Below are 26,530 nucleotides of genomic sequence, written 5' to 3'. Positions count from 1 at the left end.
GTTTTATGGCTCCCCCTCTAGGGCTGGGAAATGGTGCTAGCCCTCCCTCCTGCCCCTTGGATGAGTGCTGCGGACACTGGGCAGGCCCACGGCTGCCCCCTGCAAGGAAACAAAGAAAGGGAGCCACGTTTTAAGTAATTTAAAGTTGTAAGGAATACAGAGGGGCCTACTGAGGAGGAGGGAGGCAGGAGAGGCCAACCAGCGAATGGAGGGGCAAGAGAGAATAAATGACAAAGGATTTGCTGGCAGGAGACCAACTCGGTTATTTGACACCTGAGGTCCAGCAGTTGGGCCCTGTTGACCTTCGCTCTTCTGTCTCTCCTGCAGGATGAGGAAAGAAGAGAACTGCAGAGGAAGGCAAGGAGCAGACCATTCTGGGCACCTGAGCTCCCCCTACTTGATTCACTGTTTGGCCAGTGGTGAAGTCCACAGGTGGCCCCAAGTGGATCCTCAGCACGATGCTGGTCCCCCAAGCTCAGCTCTGCCATCCTGCTCTCTCCCTGCCCCGGTCCTGAAGGCTGCTGCTGATCACATGCACCTCCATTCAACATTCATTCCAAAATAGCGGCACACTGTGCACACCCAGCAAAGCATGGGCAGGTTTAAGCTCCTGCAATAACATGGCCATGGACGTCTTTCAGCCATGAACTATGATGAATGGTGGAGAGAAACTCCAGGCTCGGTTTTGCTTCTGCCCCAGCAGGACCTGGGCACTGCTCACAACTTGGTAGTATGTTCATGCTTATATACAGATTTAATGAGCCCATTTTATGGTGGGGATGTGTGCCAAGAAAATCCAACTGGGCGCACAGGGGGTAAGTGAGGAAGGAAAACGGTGATGTGGGGGGAGGGGAGGAAAGACTCACTGAAGCTTCTGAGGAGCCATTTCCAGCAGCCCCATAAATCTCGTCACTTCCCATTTCTGGTCCAGTGGTTTGGCCACAATGTGACCTAAAACTGGGCTGACCTCTCTGAAATCAACATCTCTCATGGAAATGAAACAACAGACATACTTGTTTTGATGTATGGCTGGGTGACATATTATAAATATTACATCACATAACCACAGAGGATGCCAATCAATAAGAAATTTTTTTAGACAGCACTAAATGAACCATGGGTTCTTGCTTCTGAATACACTCCTTTAAGGCTCCTACTATTGCTTAAATGATTAATAGAAGACATATTGTCAGAAAATGTACTTAAAGTGAAAAAGAGTAAACTGCAGAAACAGCATTCATTTTTTAAGCAATTTTCTAGTGAAAAATGTCACATAAATTTACATAGAGGCCCTACTATTAGGCTCTGGGTAACAGCTAGAAGGAAGGCAGGCCCCATGCTTTGTGGATGAAGGGCCAGGAAAATATTTTACCAAAAGGGGAAAAAAGAAGTGGCCTTATTGCTTTGTAGAAACATAAATGCCACAGCAACACAGGCCTCAAAAGTCTTACTGTCAAACTCTAAAATTTTTCAGGGGCAGATGAAGCCCAAACTCCGGGATGAACAAAGAAGAGCTGCTTACAGATCATAGAACAGAATGCAGCCTGCACACATGCATCTGATCCCCGTGCAAGGGTGAGAGTGCCTGTTCAACCAGAAATAAAAAATAAGTAAAATGAATAAAAAATTTAGAATAGAAAGAGAAGAGGCTTACCATTCCACTCAACCAGCAGAAGCCGTGCAGTCAATGCGTAACTGGGTGGGCGCAGATGTAACGTCCCTCCCACTGTTCTTAGCCCCTGTCTCTCTCAGAGAATGAGCATCTTGCTATTGTTGCAGCTGACCTGGGGGTTTTCTAAGGTAACTGTGACTAGATGTGATTTCGGCTGTGTGCAGCCTCTAGAATCCAGCTCCTCATGGTGACCTTGCCATATGTACCCTAGCATGCAGCCTGCCCAGCCCCATCCCTCCATGGTTTCCAGGGCAACAGACCTGGAGTAGGGAGGATCTGCTTGGAGGGTACCCAGGTCAGCCCATGAGATAGCCCACTCTTCCAGAATCAAGGCTTCCCTAAGAGAATCGTGACCCAACAACCAACACTTGGGTGGAGTCTGAAAGACAGTTCTTTGCCTGTTAGGTGTCTTTGTTGACATCCAAGTGGACCTAATTCCAAATGGACAGTGAGCATCTGAGGCGTCCAAAGGGCCCTGCATCCCTCTTTAAGTACTCAGCTCTTCAGAGGGAAGGGTAATTTCAAGCCAGCTACAGGGAACAGTTACCAAACCTTTCCCCTATGGCCAGCACTGCTTCAGGTATTGATAAGGCTACAAAGGGCACAAAAATTCAGCCCTGACCTGCTGGAAGCCACTCTCTGGATGTCGACATATATGAAGTAGTGAGAGAAATATACAAGATGGAATATTTAAAGTGGCTGAGGTGCTAAAAGCAGAACTCTAACTACTTAGGTGGGGAGCATCTCAGAGTGCTGGAGCCAACAGGGACTGTAAATACCCCTTAGTCCAATAGTTCTTAACCTAGCACCAATGTCAAATTTTGACTATTTTGTTGCATTTGTCACTAAATGAATCAAAATGCCTTGGATGATTCAGAAATACAGCCTTGGTTAAGGGTCATTGATCTAAAGTGTCCTCCCCATGTTAAAGTTCCCACTGACAAAGCTGAACCCTACATCTGACCCTTTACATCGTGGGTCTTAGTATCACTGCAGTTTTGCAAAACTGATATTTTGCAAACTAGTTACAATACCAAAAATTACTGCTGGCTTTTCTTGTCCTTTTACAACCTTACAAGTCTTCTCTCTGAGACCGAACAGAATAAGGTGGAGTTGGAGACTTTCCTGGCTCTACTTCTTTCATTACAAAACAACAGCAACAAAAAATGTACCTTCAGTTTGACTCACACATATAGCTCCATGAATGAGCGAATGAATGAACAAACATGTGGGTGACTGTGTGCATACATACATAGACATATACACACATGCACACATACGTATGCATATAAAATTCATTGGGCGATTTTACAGAATTAAAACCAGAAAACTAAAGAAAAGTGTCAGAAAACAAATGAGGATTTCCCCCAAAATGCTTGGTTTACTAAAAATGTTAACTGAGAGAACCCTCTTGAACCCCCTTGACCTTTCCAAGACATATCTTATAAATAAGTTGCTGTGGGAAGATAAAATATGTTTTAAGCAACCCCTTCATAACTAAAATCAAGCTGTCAAATGTGTCAAAGTTGATAAAAGTGTAAAAGAAGACAATTAAGTTCCAAGTGCTCAACCTAACAGGTTGATTTAGAAATTTTAACTATTCACTTGCTGGATATTAGCCATATTTCTCCTAACAGAACTCACATTCAAATCGACAGTATCACACCCCAAATACAAATCTTCATGAGGAAAAAAGACTTAACACATTTCTTTTAAAGTAGGGGAGGAACTTTACTCTAAGACGGCTTAAAAATAGTCTAGGACTGCTACAAAACTAACGGAGAAACTAGAAAATGAGGTTAAAGGTACAAAATTCTTCCCAATAAAGAAATACAACTGAATTTCTGCTGGACCCTTACTAACATGTATGTGTGTACCTATGCATGTGTATATATTTATTTTTTAATATATAATTTTCAATAATAGCCTTCATTATTTCTTATGGCTTTGCCTTTATACAAAATGTATGCCGCCAACTACATCTCTTTGTGGGTCACTACAGATTGAAAAATCTGAGCCCCAAGAGACCCAGTTCCTCTCTCCCAAATTCTGCCAAACTTATTTCTAGTAGCCCCACCTGCCTTTTATTTCCTTCCTCCCTCCCTCCCACATTGATTCAGGGGGGAGTGTTCATGAGAGCTTAGATCATAATAGAGAGGAAATGATCACTAAAAACATTTAAAAAACAACAATCACAAATGAGAGCGTACAGAATTCAAAGTGAAGAAGGAAAACAAAATGAGTTTAGTAAAATGGGTAAGATCAAGAAGACTCCCTAAGGAGAGGTGAGTGTGGATCACGTATTTCAAAGCAGATGGTTAAGAAGGAGGAAGAATAAAGGAAAGCATTTATTTCTACTTGGAGTCCGTCAAAGCACACGGTTGGTGAATACCGAGGCAAAGCTTTATGGAACAAAGTCATGGGCCTTATAGGACTTCCTCTGGGGACTGTACATAAGCTTCCTAAACTTTCACTGGAAGTACTTTTGCTCCAAATAGTAACTCTGAAGCAAACAGGAAGATCTTACAGCACAGAGCAAGGGCCAGCAAAACAGAGCCCACGGGTCCAATCTGGCCTGCCCTGTATTTTTGTAAGCAAAGTTTTATTGGAACACAGCTTTGCCTATTCATTCACAAATTGTTCATGGCTACTTCTGCACTAGAACAAAAGAGTTGAATAGCTGTGGAGGAGAATATATGACTTTCAAAACACAAACTATTATTTTGCCCTTTACCAAAAGTTTGTCAACCCCTGACGGAGGCCACTCAACATCTTTCCGTGTTTCTTGGCTTCCATTACCTTCAATGAGAGGAGACAATGGCTGTAGGGCACCCAAGGGGGAAAGTTTAACATCATCACGAGGAGGCCGCTGGTACTTGCGCAACACCCCTGTGTACCCCAGAAGATAACACTACATCCCCAAAGATGCCGTTTCCCCCTCTCACACCATCCTCGACCCCTCGGCACTCACCTGTACCTCTTGTAGTCTTCCTCATCCTTCTCCAGGCTGACCAGCTCATTGGGACATGCCACATTCCCCAGCAGGCTGAGGTACTCCAGAGCTGGCGTCACTTCTGCCAGGTGATCAAGCAGACACTCCAAGTCAGTGATGTGACAAAGGTTAAGGATCTTGGTCTCGAAAGACAAAAGGCTTAGCAAGAAGCACAGACTGTAACTGACAGGCACAGCTGAGCGGCTGATGAGTCCAGTCTGCTCCCATGAGATGATCTGGGTGAGGGTTCAAATCAACTTGCTGTGGGCGTGTCACATGGCTGGCTTTTCATCCCTACTCCTGGGGACCCAACCCAGCTTTTCCTATGGGCAGGTGAGGTTAAGTCTAGATCACTTAAGAGATTGAATGAACTTAATTGTTTCTTACTGTTTATTTCTTTCCTATACAGTTCTATTTTTGTTTTAAATGAAGGGTAGATGCCACGTAGTAAAATATTTTACAATAGGCAAATCCATAAAACTATTTTTTCTAGTAATCAAAGCAAGAAATTACTTCCAAAGGCCTCATCAGAAATATATTCTTTCTCCTCTAAGGGGTAATTTATCATTAAGACATGGGAATGGCATGGATGCCAACAGGGACTGGCATCCCCTATGATCTGAAAGGCTGCGGTGAAGCTAAGCACTGCCCAATGGCCTCGCTGGTGGGAGTAATACTCTGCACTGGGTGAATGGAGAACAAAGCTAGGCGGAGAAGACAAACGGGGTAAGTTAGGATGGGTTTAGTGAAGCTAGGCAGGTCAAAATGCATTTCCTGAGAATCTGCTATGAATCAAATATTCTATAGAGGAGAGAATGAAAGAGAAAAAGTAAGGCCTGGTGTTGAGATCACTCCATGATCCATCCCCTCTGTGGGACCCAGTCTTCGGTCAAGATAAATGCTGAGACCTCCAAACCACAGAAGGCAAGAGTCACAGGTTCAGAGGACTAGTCCACGCATGGCTCCTGGCTTGGGCCACACACAGATGAGTGGAGCCCCAGGCAAGCTCATCGACAGTCTGTGAACAGAGTCCACAACTACCAGGAGCCCATCAGTGAGAGGAGTTAGCCAGGATCAGCAGACAGAGCAGGCTCCTGGCCAGGGAATGACGGCAGAGTATACAGACACACAAGGGCGGCTACAGCAAGCAAGAGTCAAAGACTCGGATACAACTGAGTGAGGTCCAGACGGCCTCATGAAATAAATAAAAGGGCTTTCCTCATGCTGTGAGGGTGCTATCTAACCCTGGGATGTTTCCTCAGTTTTCTCACATTCAGCTTCTCAGCTGAACTCCAATTCCAACCAATGACTGAATCTAGTCCCAAACACATCTTCCAAAGAGTCACCACAAGGTAGCTCGTTCTATCTCTGACAACCCTAAGAGACAGTTTTTCTTTCCCCAGAAATTGAATTTTCCTTGAATTCCCACCCACTGACCCAATTTAGCTACTTGGGGTCACAAAGAATAAGCCTCTCATCTCTTCCACGTGACGACCTTTCAGGTGGTTGAAGCTCATGTCTCCCTTCAAACTTATATTCTCCAAACTCAGTTCCTTCTCTCACTGTTCATACACACACTCTGTCACCACCATATGCAAGAAGAAGCACTGTATTCCAGGAGGAGCAAGACCCAGAAGACACAAGGAAGAGCAGAAGCAAAGGAGGGAAAAACTAGTAAAAAAGGGTTCGAGCACACTCACCCAGAGGGGGATTCAATTTGCCAACATCATCCCCACTTCCTAAACAAAGACAGAACAATGGACATCAAAGTTATCAGTCCTTCCCATCTTTAACAAGTAACATCCAGGAATGACCACAAGGGCCACCAGAAGGAGGGTGATGGGAATGGGGTCACGGGGTGAAGACTAGAGACCAGGTCCCACCAAGGAGCGAAGCTTGAAGTACGGCAGATGAGCGGCCAGGAGTCAAAACATCTATGTATTTCATCACTGAAGACAAAACACATTTACTACTTTTTAAAGTTCAGTCACCATAGTCTTTAAGAAAATCATTTAAAGAAAACCAATTAAAATGACAGTGAACAATTTCAGGGAAAACTTGGTTTTTCTAGCAGTTTCTGTCTTTCTACATTAAAAAAAAAAAAAAGAATATTGCCAGTACTCTGTCAGTCCTGCCTTTCAACTCGGGTAGAGGCTCCTCGGGGACCCCTGTGCTTTGGAGTGCCTTCCACAAAAAATTTTAAATCACAAACCGGTACCCAGGACTGGCGCGGGGCCAACAGTGTCATTCAAGTAGGCTTCCCCATGCCCTGACCTGGTTTCTCTTCTTCACGGTTTTCTCCAATCCTCCATCCCACACATGGGACCCGCTGGATGCTCCAAAGAACACCAGGACTCACAGCCATCGGGTTGTCTGGAAGCCTCAAGCCAGATCTGAGTTCTAGGTGGGGGCAGCCAGACAAGCTACTCCCTCCTGCTGGTCAGTGCAGTTATTTCTTTTGTGAGACTGCAAGATAGTAGGCTGCCAAAATGGTGCTGATGTATTGATACGAGGTGATTCAAATTATTTATGTGGACACTGGCCCTAGAGAACCTAGGGGAAGCCCTTTCTACTACGGATGGCAGAATCCAAGCCAAGTCTCCTTCAGCCTTTGTCTTTTCTTCATCTACCACCCCAAGGTGAGAATGTGAAGGAATGGAATTCAAAACCAGTAAGATTCTCAAATTAGGAAACACTGGGCAATAGAGTTGGCTTGAACTCCCCGTCATTCCTCAACATTTGGTGACCAGTGACGGGCAGCCTAGCATTCTACCATCCAGGGAAGCAGGCCTGGTTCAAATTGAGTAAATCTTCACGTGCAAATGTATCACAGAGCCAATAAAGCTTGTGAGGGAGGGCTGCTTGCTTAGATGGGTCCCTTCTAGAGCCCTGGAAAGGCCGTGGTTATACTCACAGGGTCACATATTTTTGTAAAGCCTGCAAAAGTAGGTTATTTAAACCGCCATCAGTTAAAATCACCGTCTTTCTCCAGTAGGACTTCTTCTGTCACATTTCTCCTTGAGTTGGGTGGTGCTGCAGTGGCCGTGGGAATTCTGGGGACCTGTCTAAGAGAAACTTGTGAAGGAGTGGCATTGAATTAGGGTGCGGTGGGGTCCATGTCTGTGGTCTACAGTGACTTCTGGGTCTGGTTACTACAACAGTATCGATAGGAATGGCTTCCAGTGATATTCTTACCACCTACCATGCTGACACAAACACGCAGGGGCCAACATAAGACTTATGATAAAAAAGTTAAGGAGCTTACCAATTCAGAGAATATTTAAGATTAAGTTGCTGAGTGTGTACACACACGCACACAAACCCAGCTAACTTGAAATATCCTGAAATCTTTTAGCTCATGTATGAAAGAAGTATGTAAGAATTTCTTTACAAATTTAGTAACTCTAAAATTTTCACCAATAATTTAGTGGTGAAATTACCAATAATAAGTGGTGAAACTGAAAGAAACAACCCTAAATATTAAACATAAAAATCAGTTTTCAATTAGATGGAATTACCCATTCTCTCTACAGAAAATATTACAAAATTTAATTACGTAATGAGGTTATAAGTGAACTTGCATTAGAGAAGTGAGAAAAAAGTGTTTAAACAGACATGTTTAGTATAAAAGAGACTGTTCCTTTTCTAAATATTTTAATGTGTAGCATTTGGCAGTTTTAAGAACTTTTAATTGCCTCTGATATATTTTTTATTCCAAAGATACATTCATTCTCACACTAATTTTGTATTTGTAATTGTATAGTCTTTGCCAACAAGAGGGTCACCTCACATCATGTAAGTTTCACACTCCACACAACCTACATCTTCCCCTGAGCAGGAGGCTGTGGAGATGTAGACTCATTCTTATGTCTTGATCACGGGGATTTCTTGAGCAAAATGTCTGCAGGCTTTAAGAAGCTTCCACCATCCTGTGCCAATGAATCCAAGAAATGGCAAATCTGTTGGAGCCCCTCAGCCTGCCTTCTTTAGGATATGTTCTGTAGAAGAGAGTCCTTCTTCCTAAGTCTTCCAACTGCCAATAAATGATCACCTGGGCTGAGCCAGGTGGTCCCCACAAATCCACACCAGCCAGGAATCACGAGCACCTACTCCATGGAAACTCTGACCAGAGTGTCGTCATCATGTTGATGCCACTACCAGAGGATGAAATGCAAGAACAAGCCTTAATTGGTTTCTTGGTCTCCTAGGTCGGCGAGGATGAGCACAGCCCTGTCTGGTCTGATTGCGAGCTCTGAGACAGAGCTTGTCACACTTCTTTTTGTCAAGTTGCCTAGAAGTTAACCAGAGGCAATCAGGGGAGGGAACGTGGTGTCCCTGGCCAACCAAGACCTCCTCGGTGGGGACACTTTCCTAGATTCTCCTAAGGGTGGTTTTATTTTTTTCCCCCTTTTTAAAATGTGAAGCTACCTGGCACAGTTTCAGCTCTCTCCAGCTGGATTCTCCGCACACACCTGGTTTCCCTCCTCAAGGCTTCTGCAGCGCATGTCATTCAGATTTTTTTCAGTGTTGTCTACAGAAAGTTGCCATCGAGAAGCCCAGCTGTCAAGGCTAGGTGTGCCAAGGGAGATTTTCTGCAGAGAGCCCATGATCAAAGCCGCATTGTGCCCTGAAGTCTGGAGCCCAAAGGAGGAAGGGAGTCTCATGGTGTCACGTCCAGCTGCACAGGTCCGAAGCTGCTTCCCAGGTGAGAATGGGCACGTGCCTCCCTCTGGGCTCAGCTCCAGGTCAAAGGGCAGCATCTATGACCATTGGAAGTATTCCTACCAGAGCTTATCCTACTATAAGATTTTTGAACACTAAACAGTCTACATCATGTATTTGATTCACACATGCACGTATTAGAAATATTTTCACATCCAGATAACAGTGAAGGAAACTGGGTTCAAAGGTCATACAGTCACAAACCTAGGTCCTAAGAACTGATATTTCTGGGGTCATAGGACTCGTAATTTCCTAACACAAAGAATATTCAAAACACTGAAAAATGAGGAGTCTTATTATTGCTTTTGTGGGAGATCATAAGATGCTGTCTTCCCACTGGGCTCTGTACTTTAGGTATTTCAATTTGAGCTTATTCCTTTAAGGCACTGAAGCCTTGGCTAACAGTAAAACCCACAAAGAAGTTGTAAAGTTTTCGGTGTTAACAAAGTGATTTCATTCATACACACACACACACACACACACACACACACAAAATGCCATGACAATCTGTCAACAATACTCCCAGATGTATAATACCCAATTTACAGATAAAGAAAATGAAGCCTCTGCCAAGGTACAGAGACTTCCACAAGATGACACAGTAAATTGTTATGGAAGCTCCAGTGCTGCCTTCTGACTCCATGCACTGGTCCCCTTCCCTCTGCCCAGCTGTGTAACATGTAGCACTATTCTTTCCTCCTTTTGGCACTACAATTCATACTGTCTCTTAATACATGTGCTGAAGTAAAAAGGGAAAGAAAAAGATGAAGAAATGAAGTATGATTTAAAATGCAGTCAGCTTATCATAACCTTCCCTGCACCCACCTCCACAAGGAAAGCAGGGGTGAATCATTTGATTGTGCAAAGGTTAAATATCTCCATTTTCCTGACATGTCTGTTGTTCCCTTATTTGGGATTGGGGATTCAGACACGATGTAGCTGGGACTGTACATGCTCATGGGTGAGAGTGGGTGAGAATGAAGAGGTCAATTCCATGGCCAGTGACTATGGGGCCAGTCTAAATGAACCAAAGGAAGGAGAGAGAGATCATCATCTCTGAATCAGGAGATGAGGAGACAGATGGGAGACCAGCACAGGACACCAAAGCTGAGGGCTGAACAGAAATGCAACAAAGGGCAAAGAAGTCAAGGAGGACGTGTGCAGCTGGGAAGGGAGGCACTGGTGAACTGAGAAGAAATTTGCCAGATGCGTGGTTTGGGCTCTGGAATGCCCCTCCAGCTCCCTCTGCAGCTGAGGGCAGGGCCTTGTGGGACCAGGCTCAAGCAGCTGACTCCTGCATCTCAGTTCCTCCTCCTGTGCAGTGACAGCCCCTTCCTTGGGTTTCAGAGTCTGGGGCTGGCGATGAGTACACCTGGGTTCTAGTCTGAGCCCCACCACAGACCATTCATGTGACTCCACAAAGTTCACACTCTTTCAGTTTTTTTCATAAAAATGAAAATTATTTACTGATGGTACTCAACTCATAGAATGAGATGAGGATAATATTAAATTATAAAAGTCAAAGCAGCACTCTGAATGTATATTCTGGCCTTGGCTAAAGCATGGTGCACATAGACCAGGTCAGGTCATTACTCCAGGATATTAACAATGGCAGTCACACTAACCCTTACACAGAACTTACTGTGCTACTCTTAGTAACTTAATATTTGTGAGATTCTTAGAGTAACCCTCACAACAACCTATGGGGTGAGTACTATTACTGCCCCCAACTCGCAGAGGAAACCAAAGCACACACATATGAGATAACCTGTCCAAGCCATGCAGTAGGCAGTGGACCCAGGTTCAAGCCCAGGAAGTGTGGCTTCAGAGCTGCTGCTCTTCACCACTGTGTGACAGTGCTTCCTGCTAAAGGACAAGAGAAGCCCATAACCCACGCTCCCGGGATCCAGGCGCAAAGACCATGGTATAGACATATCTAACTACATGCAAAACCAAAACGGAAAACTCTAGATTTGCAAGGCAGATAAAATGGGTGGGGCATGGGCGTGAAGAACCATTCTACGTATGCCAAAAAGCCAAAAATTAAAAACAAAACAAAACTTAAAAGAACTTGAGGCAGAATCCCATTTGACAGCAAGCTCCCTAATATGTTTAAAAGATTTAATTTACCAGAAAGAGTTAACACTGACCTTTTTAGAAGATCAATAGTTACTCAGTTCTAGGTCCCCCTTTATTACAAATACAAAGTAAAATCTTAAGGAGACAAGATACCAAGGTCTGAGTATTAGATGTTTACAGGAATGAGTCATGCCTCTTTGTATTCATACCTCGTACAGTTCCTTCTCATATCTGTTCTACATTTGGTATATGACTTGCTTTGGCCATGAGACAGCAGCACCCATGATGCAAAAAGGGCTTGAAAAGCACTTGTACATTGAGCTTTGCTCTTGCAACACCCCGCCCATATTGAGAGGCCCATGCTAGCCTATTGGAGACGTGTAGTTCAGTCAACAACCAGTACCAACCACCAGACATATAAGCAAGGCCATCTCAGGTCACCTAGCCCCAGATGAACCTCCAAATCACCGTGGCTGCACGAGCAACCCAAGGCGAGACTAGCAGAAGAACCATCCAGTAAGCCCTGCCCCAACACGGACATAAAGAATTGTAAACAAAATATTTGTTTTTTCAAGCCACTAATTGTGGGGGTGGATTATTACACAGCAAAGCTAGTTGACAGAGCCCAAGTCTAAGGCATTTCATGGAAATAACAAGGATTTGCGACGAGGTGGAGAAAAAAGAAATCTTGTACACCATTGGTAAGCATGTAAACTGGTGCAGCCACTACGGAAAATAGTATAGATATTCCTCAAAAAAACTAAAAATAGAACTACCATATGATCCAGCAATTCCACTGCTAGATATTTATCCAAAGACAACAAAAACACGAACTTGAAAAGATACATGAACCCCTCTGTTCACTACAGCATTATTTACAATAGCCAAGATATAGAAACAACCTAAGTGTCCATGGACAGATGGAGACAGAAACTGTCTCTGTCTCTGTCTCTGTCTGTCTCTCTCTCTCTCTCTCTCTCTCACACACACACACACACACACACACACAATGGAATATTATTTATCCATTAAAAAGAATGAAATCTCGGGATTTCAAAATTGTAGAATAGATAAACAAGATTACACTGTATAGCACAGGGAAATATACACAAAATGTTATGATAACTCACAGAGAAAAAAATGTGACAATGAGTGTGTATATGTCCATGAATGACTGAAAAATTGTGCTGAACACTGGAATTTGACACAACATTGTAAAATGATTATAAATCAATAAAAAATGTTAAAAAAAAAGATCTGATAAGGTCATTCATTTACCCTAGCAAAAAAAAAAAAAAAAAAAAAAGAATGAAATCTTGCCATGTGTAACAACATGGAGGGGCCTCAAGGGCATTATGCTAAGTGAAATGAGTTAGACAGAGTAAAATGAATACTGTATGATCTCTCTTATATGTGGAATCTAAAAACAAAAACAACATCAAAACCAACCTCAGAGAGAGAGAACAGATCCGGGGCTGCCCAAAGAGGGAGGAGGTGGGGGCCAGGAGAAACGGTGAACCGTTTTTTTTGTTGTTGCTATTGTTATTGGTTTAAATAAATTCAACAAATAAACCGATAAATAAAATCTAGACTGGATCACTGCATTTTCAGCATATTCTGTGCCAGGTTATAAAGATGAATCCTCTAAAATGGGAGACAACAATATTTAGCAAATTCACATGAAGCATGAATCTTAGTAGAATCTAACCTAATTAGGCTAACCAGGCAATCTGCCAGTCATCAATATTTACTCAATATCTCTTCAACTGTCAGTGGTAATGGAAGAAAGCAATGTTATCACCTACCTATTTTAGACACACAGGTACCCAACAAATACTTGCCATCGATCGATTAATATACAAATCAGTGGTTGATCAAAAAAAAAAATCTCACCCACTAATTCATCTGCAGACTGAGCCTGCATGAAATGACATTGTCTCACAGTTGGTGTACCCTTCTTTTAACTGTTTTGCTTAGGCTGGTGCTAAAATGAGCTTGCATTTCTCAGTACGCACCAGTCAATGCTACAGAGAAGAGGCCAGGAAGTGTGCTGAGTGAGAAGAGGAGCTGAGTTTGGGGTTAGCGTTTGCAGGGCATTTGCTGTACAGTCCTTGTGGCTTCGTCGGTGGGCTGTTAACGAAACCCTTCTCACTGCACCATTTCTTCTGTTGCCTTCTTGACCATACCCAGGGCAGAGGCAGCTGGTTCTGCAGCCATGCAGAAAACGTCTTTGCTCACATCATCATAGTCTGATTCCAACATGCAAACAAGTTTTTCACACATTCCTCTTGCTCAGTTCTCCTAATAGGCAACTTAAAGCTGTCATGTCACACACACACAAATAGGAAAGAGGTTTTTAGACGATTACTTGACGATGGCTACACTGCTAACCATGATCAAGCTGACTCATGAACCCAAGCCCAACAACTCTAATCCTTTCAGGGTCATGGGACACAGGATGTGAGGACTGAGGCCCACAGGAGAAACCATACCATCCAAATTCTAGTCTAATCATCTTTCTATTCTTAATTTACTTGAGAATATCATCCAACTGATCATCTCGAACAGCCAAGGAAGCCATAAGACACTGACTATAATAATTTTTCAAATGACTGGGAAACTTGGTTGACCAAAGGATAAGAGAGGAAAAAAATCCATCAATATTTCATGATGAGGATGACATTTACCTGTAGGCCTTCTTCTTCTAAGAACATGCCAATTAATAATGACCACAAATAGCATATTTTACTGATTAATGAAACTATCAACTTACCACTTGAAGTATAAACAGTGGCTAATAAACAATTTTGCAAATCATTATTAAAGCTGACAGAAACATATAGGTTACTTTTAACATATGCATCTGGCTTGATTTCATTTTATCTTCTAGGAGAAGATGCCCTGATCCCTTTCCCGTTCACGTGACAATGAACAAGTGACGAAGCCACGCCTGGTCTCAAAGGCTCCAGCAATAAAACAAGGTGATTGGACTTCAACTCTGAAGCAACACAGTAAAATGGTAAGAACCCCGGATCCAGCCCCAGGGGAGACTAAATTCTGTACCCAGCATCTTGTGAAGTGTCTGGCGGTGGGCCTGTACTTAACCTCTTTCCTCATCTAGGTAAACCTGAAGACACACCCCTCTCAAAGGGTTTGGTAAGAATGAAAAACAATGCACTTAGAGTTCCCTAGCACAGAGTCTGGCCCACAGGCGTGCTCAGAAAGGTCAGCTGATGATAGTGATTCCTTCATCCCACAATCATTTATTGACCCTTGACTCTGTGCCAGACGTTATTCTAGGTGTGAAGGACACAGGAGTTAATAAAACCAACAAAACTTCCTGCTTAAGCTAGCTGGCACTGGGGAGGCACCGAGATGCACAACTCGAGTCTGGAGGCGCCCTGTGCCTGACACTGCATGAGGCCCTGACTCCACTCCCAGCCTCACTACAGAGCGCAGAGTCACGTCCCAGGCTGCTGGAGCCTCACCGGCTTAAGAAGCCGCAGACCAGAATGGCTCTCCTAGGCCTCTCTCATCGTCCTGGTACCATCAGCACCACGGAGGGCAGAGCTAGGCTTCACACTGATCCTCCACCTTAGCCTCTTCCCCCTTCTCTTTAGCCAGGAGTGTTCCCCAAGTCTGCGCCAGAGCCTTCAGGAAACCCCTGTGAATGCCAAGGTTGCTTAGCGGCACTAACCCCTACTTCCCACCAGAGGTCGCCCTCACACACAAGCCCAAAGTGAAAAGAACCCGGCTTTGCCTTCTCGACAGCAGTGACATTATTTTCTTTCTCTATTTTTATCTATTAAAAAGATTTCTTCACAGCCATAACTTAGATCTCTACACTAAAATGGAGCAACAGGAAGATATAATGGTGCATTTCATTTATGAATGACCTATAATAAATTACTCTGAAGTGTCCCCAGTGCCAAGAGACAGAACGCTTTGTCTGCCCACGGACTGTATTTCACATAACTTTAATTTAGCTGACACATAAAACTCATCTGACATTTTGCAGGTATTTTGGGGGGGAGGTGCGCGGTGGGGGGGTGCTGCGGGAGGGGACCACTGCGGGGCTGGGCGGGGAGTGGGGGCAGCAGCAGAGCCAAGGATATTTGGTTCTTGTTGAGGGTTAAGGTATGGAGCCGGGGTAACCCTGGCAACACGAGGTCGTTCCCGAGCAGATTGTTGTCCAAGATGAGTTCCTCCAGGCTCCCGAACGCGCTCAGTCCTTCCAGTGACCTGCAATGACAAAGGCAACAGGAAAAATGATCCTGCACTAAATCAGGGAGGCCATTATGAGCCGAAATAAATATTTTAACCTTCCCTTTCAGGACTGGGAATAGTTTGGGCTTGGTGCCTGTCAGCAAAGTGAATGACAAGAATTAGTAGCGGGAGCCGGGGCGGGGGCGGAGGGGGAGAAGGGGCCGCTGGCACTCACCGCATCCTTCACGCATTGCCAACATGAAGGATGAGGGTCACTTAGTGAGTAGCCAGGATCCAAAACAAAGGGCTTCAGATACGGCCCGCAGGATAAATTTGTCAATGTCTTGTGCCTTCAGGCACCCAGCCTCGGCTGACCCTAACCTCCATTCCCAAGATAAATAACTCTGTCACAGTTCACCTTCATTCCCTGGACACAAATTTAAGTTGTCATCCATCATTCCTGCCCAGAAATATCATACCCCTCTTACAATAATAAATATAACTTCAAGTATCATTTCTTAGTGGTTCTCCTCTGCACAGTCCTAGGAAACGGAGAGGAAAGCTTCCTTTTTCTCTGCATTCACTGCCTTTGCCTTTTATCCCCTCTCTGCTTTTTTTTTTTCTTTTCCCCTTTTCTTTACTAATCACTTAATTTGCTTCTGCCTAGTGTCCCCGTGGCAGCCCCAAAAGGCAAGGCATCCATGGAAGCACGTAATCACTCCAGTCTGAGAGGCCATTTCTTTTTCTTTCCTGGTTTCTTTGTATTTGTTTTTGTTTAGGGGGTGAGGTAAGGAGGCGGTTGGCGGAAGTTCTGCCTCAAGACTCTTGACTTTAAGTTTACTGTTTTAATGTATGGAAAGTGGATTTCTCACTTTATTTTTGAAACAAGTGTCAAATGCAGCAATGTTCGATGTCGAGGCAGTAAATAAACAGGCATCTTAAAGAATTAAGCACCGGCTCAGGGAAAAAAAGTATCAGAAAGGGAAAAAGAGCCTTGTTAACAGACGTAGCTGAGCGGCTAAAAGTTAACTCAACGTTAGGGGCGCAGGGGTTTTGGGGGTTGGAAGCCGTGAGGCGCAGCGGTGCGCATGCGTCTGCCGGGGTGCACGCAGACGTTAATTAAGGAAAGCCGCCCGGTGGAGGGACTCGCACGAAACACACTCCCAGCTCGTTCACCTGCCAGACCCAAGAGCTGTGCTGAGCTTGCACAGGCTGACAGCTGAGCTACGACGTTGACCAGAGCATGGACTCACTCGGGATCTCCTGGCTGTTCTATAAAATGTAACCAATCGGGGAGATGTTGTCTGCACTATTTATGCATTTACTGATAGCTGGTCCATTACAGACCCTCCTGCTTGCGTGTGCAGCACTTGTCCCTGTGATGTGAGTGTGAACTTTAGCACCACACCTTTCTGGAGACATCCATCTCTTCCTTGTGGGGCCCGTGCCAAAAGGACTCCAAAATAGGGAAGCAATACTTGGGAAGCAAAAGATGCATTATGAAGAAGCAGTGAAATCCCCAGATGCCCTTGGGCCCAGAGCTCCACCAGCAGCCCCATTCCTGCCCCTAAACCTCCAGGTGGTCCCACCCAGGGCCCAGCACACAGGCCCCACCCAACCCTATAGCTCCCATACCTGCCCCACAGCAGGGGGGCAATACCAAATACATCTGGGGTCAGGGGTCAATGGGTCATCAGGTTTCATTTCCTCCTCCTCCTCTTCCTCGTGTTTCAGGAAGACAAAACACAATTTATACACAGGCGGTCAGGAAGGCCTGGGATTCTACCTCTGCTCCATCACTTACTTGCAGTGTGAATTCGGGCAACTCAATAACCCACCTGAACTCCCTTCTTCTATATTGCCTCCAAGCTCACACAATGTTATGGAGAATAAGTGAGTAAGAACTAACAAGTTACTAGTAAGAAATGGTTTCTTTCTTTTCACTCCTTTCATTCATTGATTTTTTTCTGGAAGCCCTGACCTGAGGTGCAGGTTTGGAGTTCAGGATGCAGAGGGTGGGCAGAGGGGGAAGAGAAGTGTAAGTCTGGCTTCTGCAAGGAAACTTCAGCCTTTCCTGAAGTCCCTCCCTCCGTGGGGGTTAATGAGTGCTGATCCCAAAGTGCTTTTCAGGACTGGACCCTGTTTACTCCAAGGGGAGTCAAGGCCACCTCCCCATCAGGGCATCTTATGGGTGACTAATAAGTCCTTTGGGTACAAACATCAGCTGGGCTCTGGTCAAAGGCGGCATCCAAATACACATTGTTCCCAAGTGACGTTATGCAAATATAATACTCTTATCATGAGAATCAGCAAATGGTTGGCAACTGGCAAGCAGAAGAAAGCTCCCTTCCAAGAGTGCTTCAGGGGAGGCATCAAACAAAATGACACAGCATGGAGAGGGACAGAGTGGAACCGCTAAAAGGCTTGCCCCCAGAGATGCCTTCCCTCCAGGGTGGGCCCTGGGGCAGCGCTCAAAACAGGAGGGGAACTTCAGAGAGCCGCTGGGAAGCTCAGGCTCCAATCCCCTGTCACCTGTTTGCCTTGAGATCTTTTTTGCCAGATCATGTTATTAGCTGCTCAGTTAAAAGGGAACTGTGTTACGTGGAGGGGTTGCTAATTAATAAATCCCTGTCTTCATGTCATCAGTGTGGTGTGCACTTGATTTAATCAGCTAAATTCAGAGCTGAGGGATTGGGGACAGAAGGCAGAGAGCATAATGAAGGGTAAAACTGGAGAAGACAGGATTTCTGGGGTTTGGCTGGCATGTGGAGGCCAAGAAACACACACTGAAAGATGGTTCTATTTTTTTACTTAAAAAGAAATTTACTTTTGTTGTTATTGCTGTTGTTGCTACTGCTGTTTTTTGGAAGGAGGAGGGGAAAGAAATTACTTGTGTCCATCCTTGAGTTCATACCCCTATATACAAGACGCCTGCAAAGAGACATGTGCTGTTAAATAAAATGACAAGGCAAAAAAGGCTTTAAGATCTGTGCTGTGTAGTGGGACAGCTGCAGTAGCTACAGGGGAAAGACGATGGAGCATAATTTCTCTGCTATAACCTTGTGTGGGCACAGGAAAATGTACCCCAGACCCAAGAGCCCTGGTGGAGGAGGGTAACTGTCACCGGAGGGCTACTCACCAGCTTGGGTGTCTGTGGCTGCCGCTGTCAGAGGAGTGGGCTAGGAAGGCCAGGCAGGCATGAGTGCCCTGGTCAGGGGCTGGAGGGGGAGGGCAAGGCTTCAGCTGGAGAGAGGTCTTCCCAGCCTGGTAAAGAGATGTCAAGGGCTGCCAGGGAGACCGGCGCGCGGTCCGATCTGTGGCAGGTGGTTTGCTCTGGAAACCTAATCAGCACCTCCGAAGCGCACTGTGAGCTGCCTGCCTCCCGCTCCACCAGCAGGAAAGCTGCCCATTATTTCACCCACAAGTACCATCTCCGTTGCCTCTCGTTCGCAGGGCTCTGGCTGGGCTCCCTCAGGAGCCGCTGCGGCTGCTGGGAGAGTCCCAGTGCCTCTTCCAAAGTCACATCAAAATGACAAAACATCACAATGCATTCAGCTCCAGCGGATTCAAACGGAGAGAACTTTTAAGTTTCCACTGTAATTAACCCTATCCTCGTTAAGATAATTATGATCAAGCTTCCTGTCAGAGTTAATATCCCAGCATCATTGCCCGTGGCTCACACTCTGCCTTCATTAGCTTATAAAAACAGCGGCGCTAAACAGGCGGCCTCGCCCTTTGCAAGCCCGGCCAATGGCTGTGAGCCCTCATGGAGGGAGGGGCTTCTGGCCGGGCAGCAGACCCCACAAAGGGGCCACTCCTTGAACCCCAATCCCTTCTGCTCCTGGGTGGGTGCACGCTCAGTGGCCTCCATCCCTGCCCCAAAAGTTAGCCACTCATCACAACCAGGAAGGAGGGGGGCCTGGACCAGAGCAGGGCTGGGAGGTTTGGGGCAGAAGAGGTTCTAATCTGTGGCGACCCCTTTCTGCCCCTTGCCCAGTAAAAATCCAGCCAGAAAAATCACCAGAAGACACATCCAGAATCCCCAGTTCAAGAACTGCCAATCTTCTTCCTGGGGTCCAGGCTGTGGTAAGAATGAGCTCCCTCTGTCCTCAGCTCCCAGCCTATAGCAGGGATGGTCTTTCTGTCTGGCATGAGATTGGCAGGGAAACAGGGAGACAGCTAACCACAGACCCTGAGAAAGAAATGTCTCTCTCTGGAACCAGAGTTGCCTCAAATTCAGAACCACAGTTCGGGATATTCTCAAACCAACTAAAAAAATAAGATCTCCACTAAGATCTTTACCTATTCCCTCTATTGTATCTACCTAACTATCCATATACATGTTTTTAACTGAGAAAGTGGGGAGGTTATGGAAATTCTAGAGGACCTAGCCCCTACATCTGATGTCTACTACATTGGCTAGTCCTGCAGACCAGCACAGGTCGGCCACTGCCTGCTCTGTAACAGTCTTTCTGGGTGACTCCTGTCTGCTCAGCCTGAACATAAAAGGATCTCAGTGCAACCTCCATAATACCTGGAAAGTTGTCAAATGCACAGTGAAGTCTCAGTCCCTCTTTGCCAACTGACTACCGCTCAGCCAGGGACCTGTGAGTTGCGGAGAGAAAAGCTGCTGACAGTATCCCCAGGGCAGGACAGAGAGCACGCCTCAGGATGACCGGCCAGGAGCTAGGAGGGCAATCCCTAAATTCAAATTCCTTCAGAGGCCGGAATGCTGCCCTCTCTTTACCCTAGGTCCAAGTGTCTGAGCAAAGGAGAAGTGACACTCGGCAAATCTGCACCCGTACACCAGAACTAGTTATTAAACTATTTCAATACTTCCTTACTGGCTAGTCCAAAATTGCAGCTCTCAGTACCCCGAGTGCCCCTCCATGTTACCCTGGCCACTCCCCAGAGCTCCCAGACCTTTCCACAATTCAACAACTAAGTGGTTAAAAGTCCCCCTCACCCTTACTGCCCAGGGCCTCCAAGGACTTTGCTCCTGCCAAGATTTTCCCTATTGCTCAGCGCAGTTGTTAAACAATTTATACATCACCCTTGAGAGCAGGAGTAGTAATTTGTACCCTTTTCTACCCCCACCATGCCAAGTGCAGTGCCTGGCACACCGCTGGTGCCTGGGAAACGTCTGCACACTGACTTACAACAGAGGCTGGGACCAAAGCTACCAGGACAGGACAGACAACACAGAGCTACATGTGGGGAATAAAGGAAGACAGAGGAGAACAGGAGAACTGTGATGTGACTGCTCATCCCCAGAAAATGGCCTGGTGGCACAGACACTTTTAGAAAGGCTGTTTATCTAACCCATGAGAGGTTTTCCTTTTTTCTTTCTGCCACAAAACTTTTTATAGCCTATTTAAATGGTTTTAGATAGATAGATAGAATAGAATATATAGTTTATACATATATAACTATACATAGCAATTACTATATTACTAGACATAGCATTACCATACACTACTATATGTAGTATTGTATAATATTGCACAGTGAAATACTGTACATTATGTGCATCACTATACAGTGGATAGCGTGCTATACTACACACAGTATTGCTCTACTACTGTATAATCATGTATTACTAGACATAGCACTACCATGCATTACTATATGTAGTATTGTATAGTAATGTACAGTGATACTGTACATTATATGCACCACTACACATTGTACAGCATACTATACTACACATAGTATTGCTGTATTACTGTATAATCATATATTACTAGACACAGTATTACAGCACAGTTGACTCTATGTATTTTCTACCATTCAGGTCATATAACCAGGGATATATGTACAAATAATAATATAAATCAATTGTATATATGGTAAGTATATCAGTGGAGGATGAAAGTGTCTTTATAAAACAGGGGACTAGGCAGAATGGCTATCATTCAAAAGTCCACAAATGACAAACGCTGGAGAGGCTGTGGAGAAAAGGGAACCCTCCTACACTGCTGGTGGGAATGTAGTTTGGTGCAGCTGCTGTGGAAAACAGTATGGAGATTCCTCAAAAGACTAGGAATAGACTTACCTTATGACCCAGGAATCCTGCTACTGGGCATATATCCAGAAGGAACCCTACTTCAAAATGACACTTGCACCCCAATGTTCATAGCAGCACTACTTACAATAGCCAAGACATGGAAATAGCCTAAATGTCCATCAACAGATGATTGGATAAAGAAGAAGTGGTATATTTATACAATGGAATACTATTCAGCCATAAAAACCGATTGCATAATGCCATTTGCAGCAACATGGATGTTCCTGGAGAATATCATTCTAAGTGAAGTAAGCCAGAAAGAGAAAGAAAACTACCATATGAGATTGCTCATATGTGGAATCTAAAAACAAAACAAAACAAAACATAAATACAAAACAGAAACAGACTCATAGACATAGAATACAAACTTGGGGTTGCCAAGGGGGCGGGGGTGGGAAGGGACAGACTGGGATTTCAAAACGTAGAATAGATAAACAAGATTATCCTGTATAGCACAGGGAAATATATACAAGATCTTGTGGTAGCTCACAGCAAAAAAAAAAAAAAAAAAAAAGTGATAATGAATGTATGTATGTTCATGTATAACTGAAAAATTGTGCTCTACACTGGAATTTGACACAACATTGTAAAATGACTACAACTCAATAAAAAAGTCAAAAAAAAAGACAGCATAAAAAAATAAGTAAGTAAGTAAGATTTAAAAAACAAACAGGGGACTGTGGGAAAGGCTCTGGGCTATGCAAGACAGGTGTACTGACACAGGTGATAGCACAGCACCTGGGATTTGTCAAAGTCACTTTCAAAGCCCTACTGAGCCCCCTGTCAGGATGGAAGATCCCTGACCTACAAAGAATACAGTTCAACACTGGTGTAAGACATCTGAATCCAAACCAGTCAAAAATCTAAGGTAGTTAGCTAGGTGTTTGTTAACTCTAAGTGAGGTCAAGTTTGAAGCCATCAAGCACCACAGCAAATAACACTCAATAAACTGTTAACTATGATTCCTAAAGAATTACGGAGAATGAGTAAGGAGCTATAAGCCCAGAAATGGGTGCCTGCAGTTTCAGTTATTTGAAAAGGGAGGTGAGATTCTGCAAACTTTGGATTGGTAAGTTTGTAAACTTACCTCCATGAAATTCACTGTCTAGGCTTATAAAATTTTTATAGCTTATCTATATCTCTTTTTTTTTGTTTTATTAATTCTAATAAGCTAGCTCAAACCCTTTGTATCATGAGGTAGGCTCTATCTCAATTTAACATTTACAATCTCTCTGATAGTCAAAGGTTTAACAGCCTTCATATAAAAAGAGTGTTTGAAAATCATTAAGGACAAGCTGAAAGCCCTAAGAGAAAAATGACCCAAAGACATGGACAAGAAATAAATACACAAGGAATACAAATGGTCAATAATGAAAATGAGGGATAAAATTTGAGCTTCACGGGGAATCTAAAATATTCAAATTAAACAAAGTATTTTCCCTTAACTAGTAAATGCACTGTTTTCTTAACTCTTAACATAGTCTCATCAAAAGTTCAAGGTAACAAACTAACACAACACTGATGGGAGAATGCAACTGTTTCTGGATGTTAGTTTGTATTAAAAGCCTTAAAAATTATCACCTTTTCATCCAGTAATTCCAAGAATTTATTCAGCAAATATCAAAGACGTGTGTATGGTTTAAGTATGTTCACTATAGCATTATTTATAGTAACACTGTAAACAAGCCTAAATACTCAATGATAGGGGAACTAGTAAATACAGCTCAATATATCTGTATAATGACATTCCATGCAGCAATTTAAAACGATATTCTAGGCAGATATCAACTGATACAGTAACATTGTCATGTTAATCTATTTAGGCACCTAAATTAGGTTATAATACATTTGGTATACACATTGAGATCTCATGCACAGAAATTAAGAGTCATCCATATGTTCTCCTCCATTCTCCACACAAATTTTCATTTGTACCATGTTTTCCACATCAATGGTTAAGAGCCATTAGTCTTTGTTAGTTGTTTCTAGTTTATAATCTGCTGTTAATACATAATCTTGTACAGAGGGACTTGATGACAATTCTGAACATACAAATACACTTCAGTGCATACATACACTCATGTATCTACACAAGTGTCTATAGGTGGATGGATGGATAGATGGATCCCAGATATATACCACTATCTCTTGCGTAAGGGGTCTATAAGGCTTCTTTCCTTCTCTTTTACAGTTTTCACTAGTTCTTAGACTTCCTATCATGAGTAAGCATTTTATAATCAGGAAAACTCCAGTAAATATTACTTTGAACTAGAACAAGACCATTCCCCAAGCAGAAGGTGGAGGACCCTTGGATAAAGAGCAGCGTGTATAAAGAGGGCTGAGTGTGACTCTCCAGGTGGGGCTGCCACCACAGAACCTAATCTGATCCCGGTCCACTCTCCGGGCCCCTGAGCCACTCTGCCTGGAGCTTTGCCTCAATTGTTGGCACCAGCCAGATTCTAAGGGGCATCAGCGTCAAGAAAGCCTGCACAACAACAACAACCAGGCGGTTCGGAAGGTGCAGGGAACAGTGCGTGACTGAGACAGTCAAGATTATCTAATCAGGAGCAGGGGGCTTAGTTGTTTAAAAGTCCTAAGTCTATGGCCTTCCAAAAGGCAGAATCAAGTAAAAAATTTTGATTTGAGAAAATTACGTAAGTTGGGAGGAGACGTCTTGAGTCAATTTTTTAAAAAAACTCCTAAAAAATAGAGAGCTGTTCGCCAAAGGATTGAGCTGCCTCAGGAGTCATTGTGTGTATCTGATCAGAGACTAGACCATAAGGGATGTTTACAGGGAACTTCGGCAAGAGTAGATGATGAGAGTCAGTGACCTCCGATATTCTATCCAGATACTGTGCTTCTCCGACTGGAGCTCCCGCTGTAACCACGGTTTACAAGGATGGCCAAGAGCGCTTGTTCCCTGCTGGCAGGGTCCCTTATGACTCAGCCTGGTGGAAAGAGGGCAGCAGAGAGTTCTAGCTCTGTCATTCCCCATCACACTAAACTCTATACCTTATTCTGATCCTCTGGCTAGGATTGTGCAAGGCCTATTTAATATTTCCCAAATGATGGGGACATCCCCATAATTACAAAGGCACATGTTAAACACACAGCCTCTTACAGCCAGTAAACCAGATGTCAGAGCTGCAGCTCTGTCTGCATGTAATACACCCCATCACAGTCATCTTCATAGACTCATAGACTTTGAATCCTAAGGGAATTTTAGGGTGTTCCATCCTCCACTTCGTGGAAAGTAACACATGCTCAGAGAGGTAAAGTGGATTACCTGCAACCACACAGAGTAACCAACCCATGTCTAGAAACTTTGGACATACAGGGCAGTGTTCCCTCAACTAAACCAAGATAAACTAACTGAATAATTTCTAGTGAAGGTCTAGAAGTGAAAATACATTATTGCCACATCCTTTATCCAAACACGGTGTATAGCTTTGTAATCCAGTCACTGCATGTCCTCACTGTATGATCAACCTAGATGGTCTTCAAACTATTTTGCCTTTCAATCCACATGACTACAATCCCTTCCTGACCCTCTGAGAGCAATCCCCTGAAGAACTAGTTCTCATAGTTTTTGTTTTGTTTTGTTTTGTTTTGTTTTGTTTTGTTTTACTGTTACTGTGGGGCTCATGCCATTGAGTTGGCACTAGGCAGAGGTGAGTTGAAATTTACCAGCTAATGGTCCCCTTGGCAGGTACCTCTATACTTTATTCATTCATTCATTTACAAAAATATATTCAGTAACAACTGGGTGCCTGGTACTCAGCTAAACTCTGGGGCTACAAAGATGGCTGAGGCACGGCCCCCAATGTTAAGTAGGAGACACAGACGGGAAAGCAGTTACCATATAATGCAGGGTAGTGGGATAATAAGCACTGCTTGGAGGACGGGGAGGGCTGGGTGACGGGAGGCTTCAAAGAGGAGACAGGCTGGAGCTGAGTCTCAATCCAATTGAATTCTCATCTTTTGTGCCTCTGCTTACACTGTATGCCAGATTTGGTGGTGAAGGCACCTTAGAAGAAGGGATAACGTGATTCTGGCATTCAAGTAATTGACATTTCAAAAAGCTAATTTAGCACCAGAAGAAGTATGTATGTGACATCCACTTCCAGAATGGCAGGTTCTCAGTGAGCAACTCCAGCTGGGGATGTGAAAGACATCATAGCATCTGCTCGCAGGGGGTTTACCATCTATGGGAAGAGAGAAAGAAATTGAACTTGAAATCAGGAGAATTCATACAGGACAGCGTCTATTCAGCAGTGTGGGCAAGATGGGCTCTGGATGTTGAGAGAAAAGAAAGAAGGGCTGCAGAGGTCAACTTTCTGGCCCACACTCCCATGTTTGTCCTGAAGTTATTACAGCAAGTGAGTCCCTAAGGACAGAGGCGAGGAGCCAGGTGTCCTCCCCATGAGCATGCTCGATGCCTCCACATCCTGTTCCCATCATGGCCCATCTGGTTGTCCTCCTCTCCCCCTAGCCCATCTCTCCAGCATTTCTCCCACCCTGGTGACAGGGCTTGATTCTGGGCTTTGACTATGTCTCTCAAATTATTTTGATTCACGGCTTGAGATTTTACAAAACCACACATGCACGCATGGAGCCTGTGGCCTCGGGATCTTGTTTGTTTTTAAGAGTCTAAAAAGTGAGCTTGTTTGGCGGGTTCTATAAATGGAGGTTTTCTTTACTGGGGAGATGGAAGGGAGCGGACATGGTGCGCTGCAGCCGCGGTATGTGTGCCCGTCGCCATGGGGCGGAATTCAGCGCCTGCTGGGGGAGG

The 26,530-nt window shown here is 44.3% G+C and overlaps 1 protein-coding gene across 1 annotated transcript in view; it reads right to left on the bottom strand.

Annotated features, from left to right (window-relative positions):
* LRMDA (leucine rich melanocyte differentiation associated) overlaps positions 1 to 26,530 on the bottom strand; it is a 1,104,131-nt gene that overhangs the window by 546,401 nt on the left and 531,200 nt on the right. The window contains exons 3-4 of the mRNA XM_074374287.1: positions 15,581 to 15,707; positions 4,644 to 4,783 (exon numbers count right to left, since the gene is read on the bottom strand). Of these exons, the coding sequence (XP_074230388.1) occupies positions 4,644 to 4,783; positions 15,581 to 15,707 (267 nt within the window). The remainder of the gene's footprint in view (positions 1 to 4,643; positions 4,784 to 15,580; positions 15,708 to 26,530) is intronic.

The sequence above is a fragment of the Camelus bactrianus genome, chromosome 11, assembly GCF_048773025.1.
Source record: "Camelus bactrianus isolate YW-2024 breed Bactrian camel chromosome 11, ASM4877302v1, whole genome shotgun sequence".
NCBI lineage: Eukaryota > Metazoa > Chordata > Mammalia > Artiodactyla > Camelidae > Camelus > Camelus bactrianus.
This window is presented reverse-complemented; position numbering and strand designations above follow the sequence as displayed.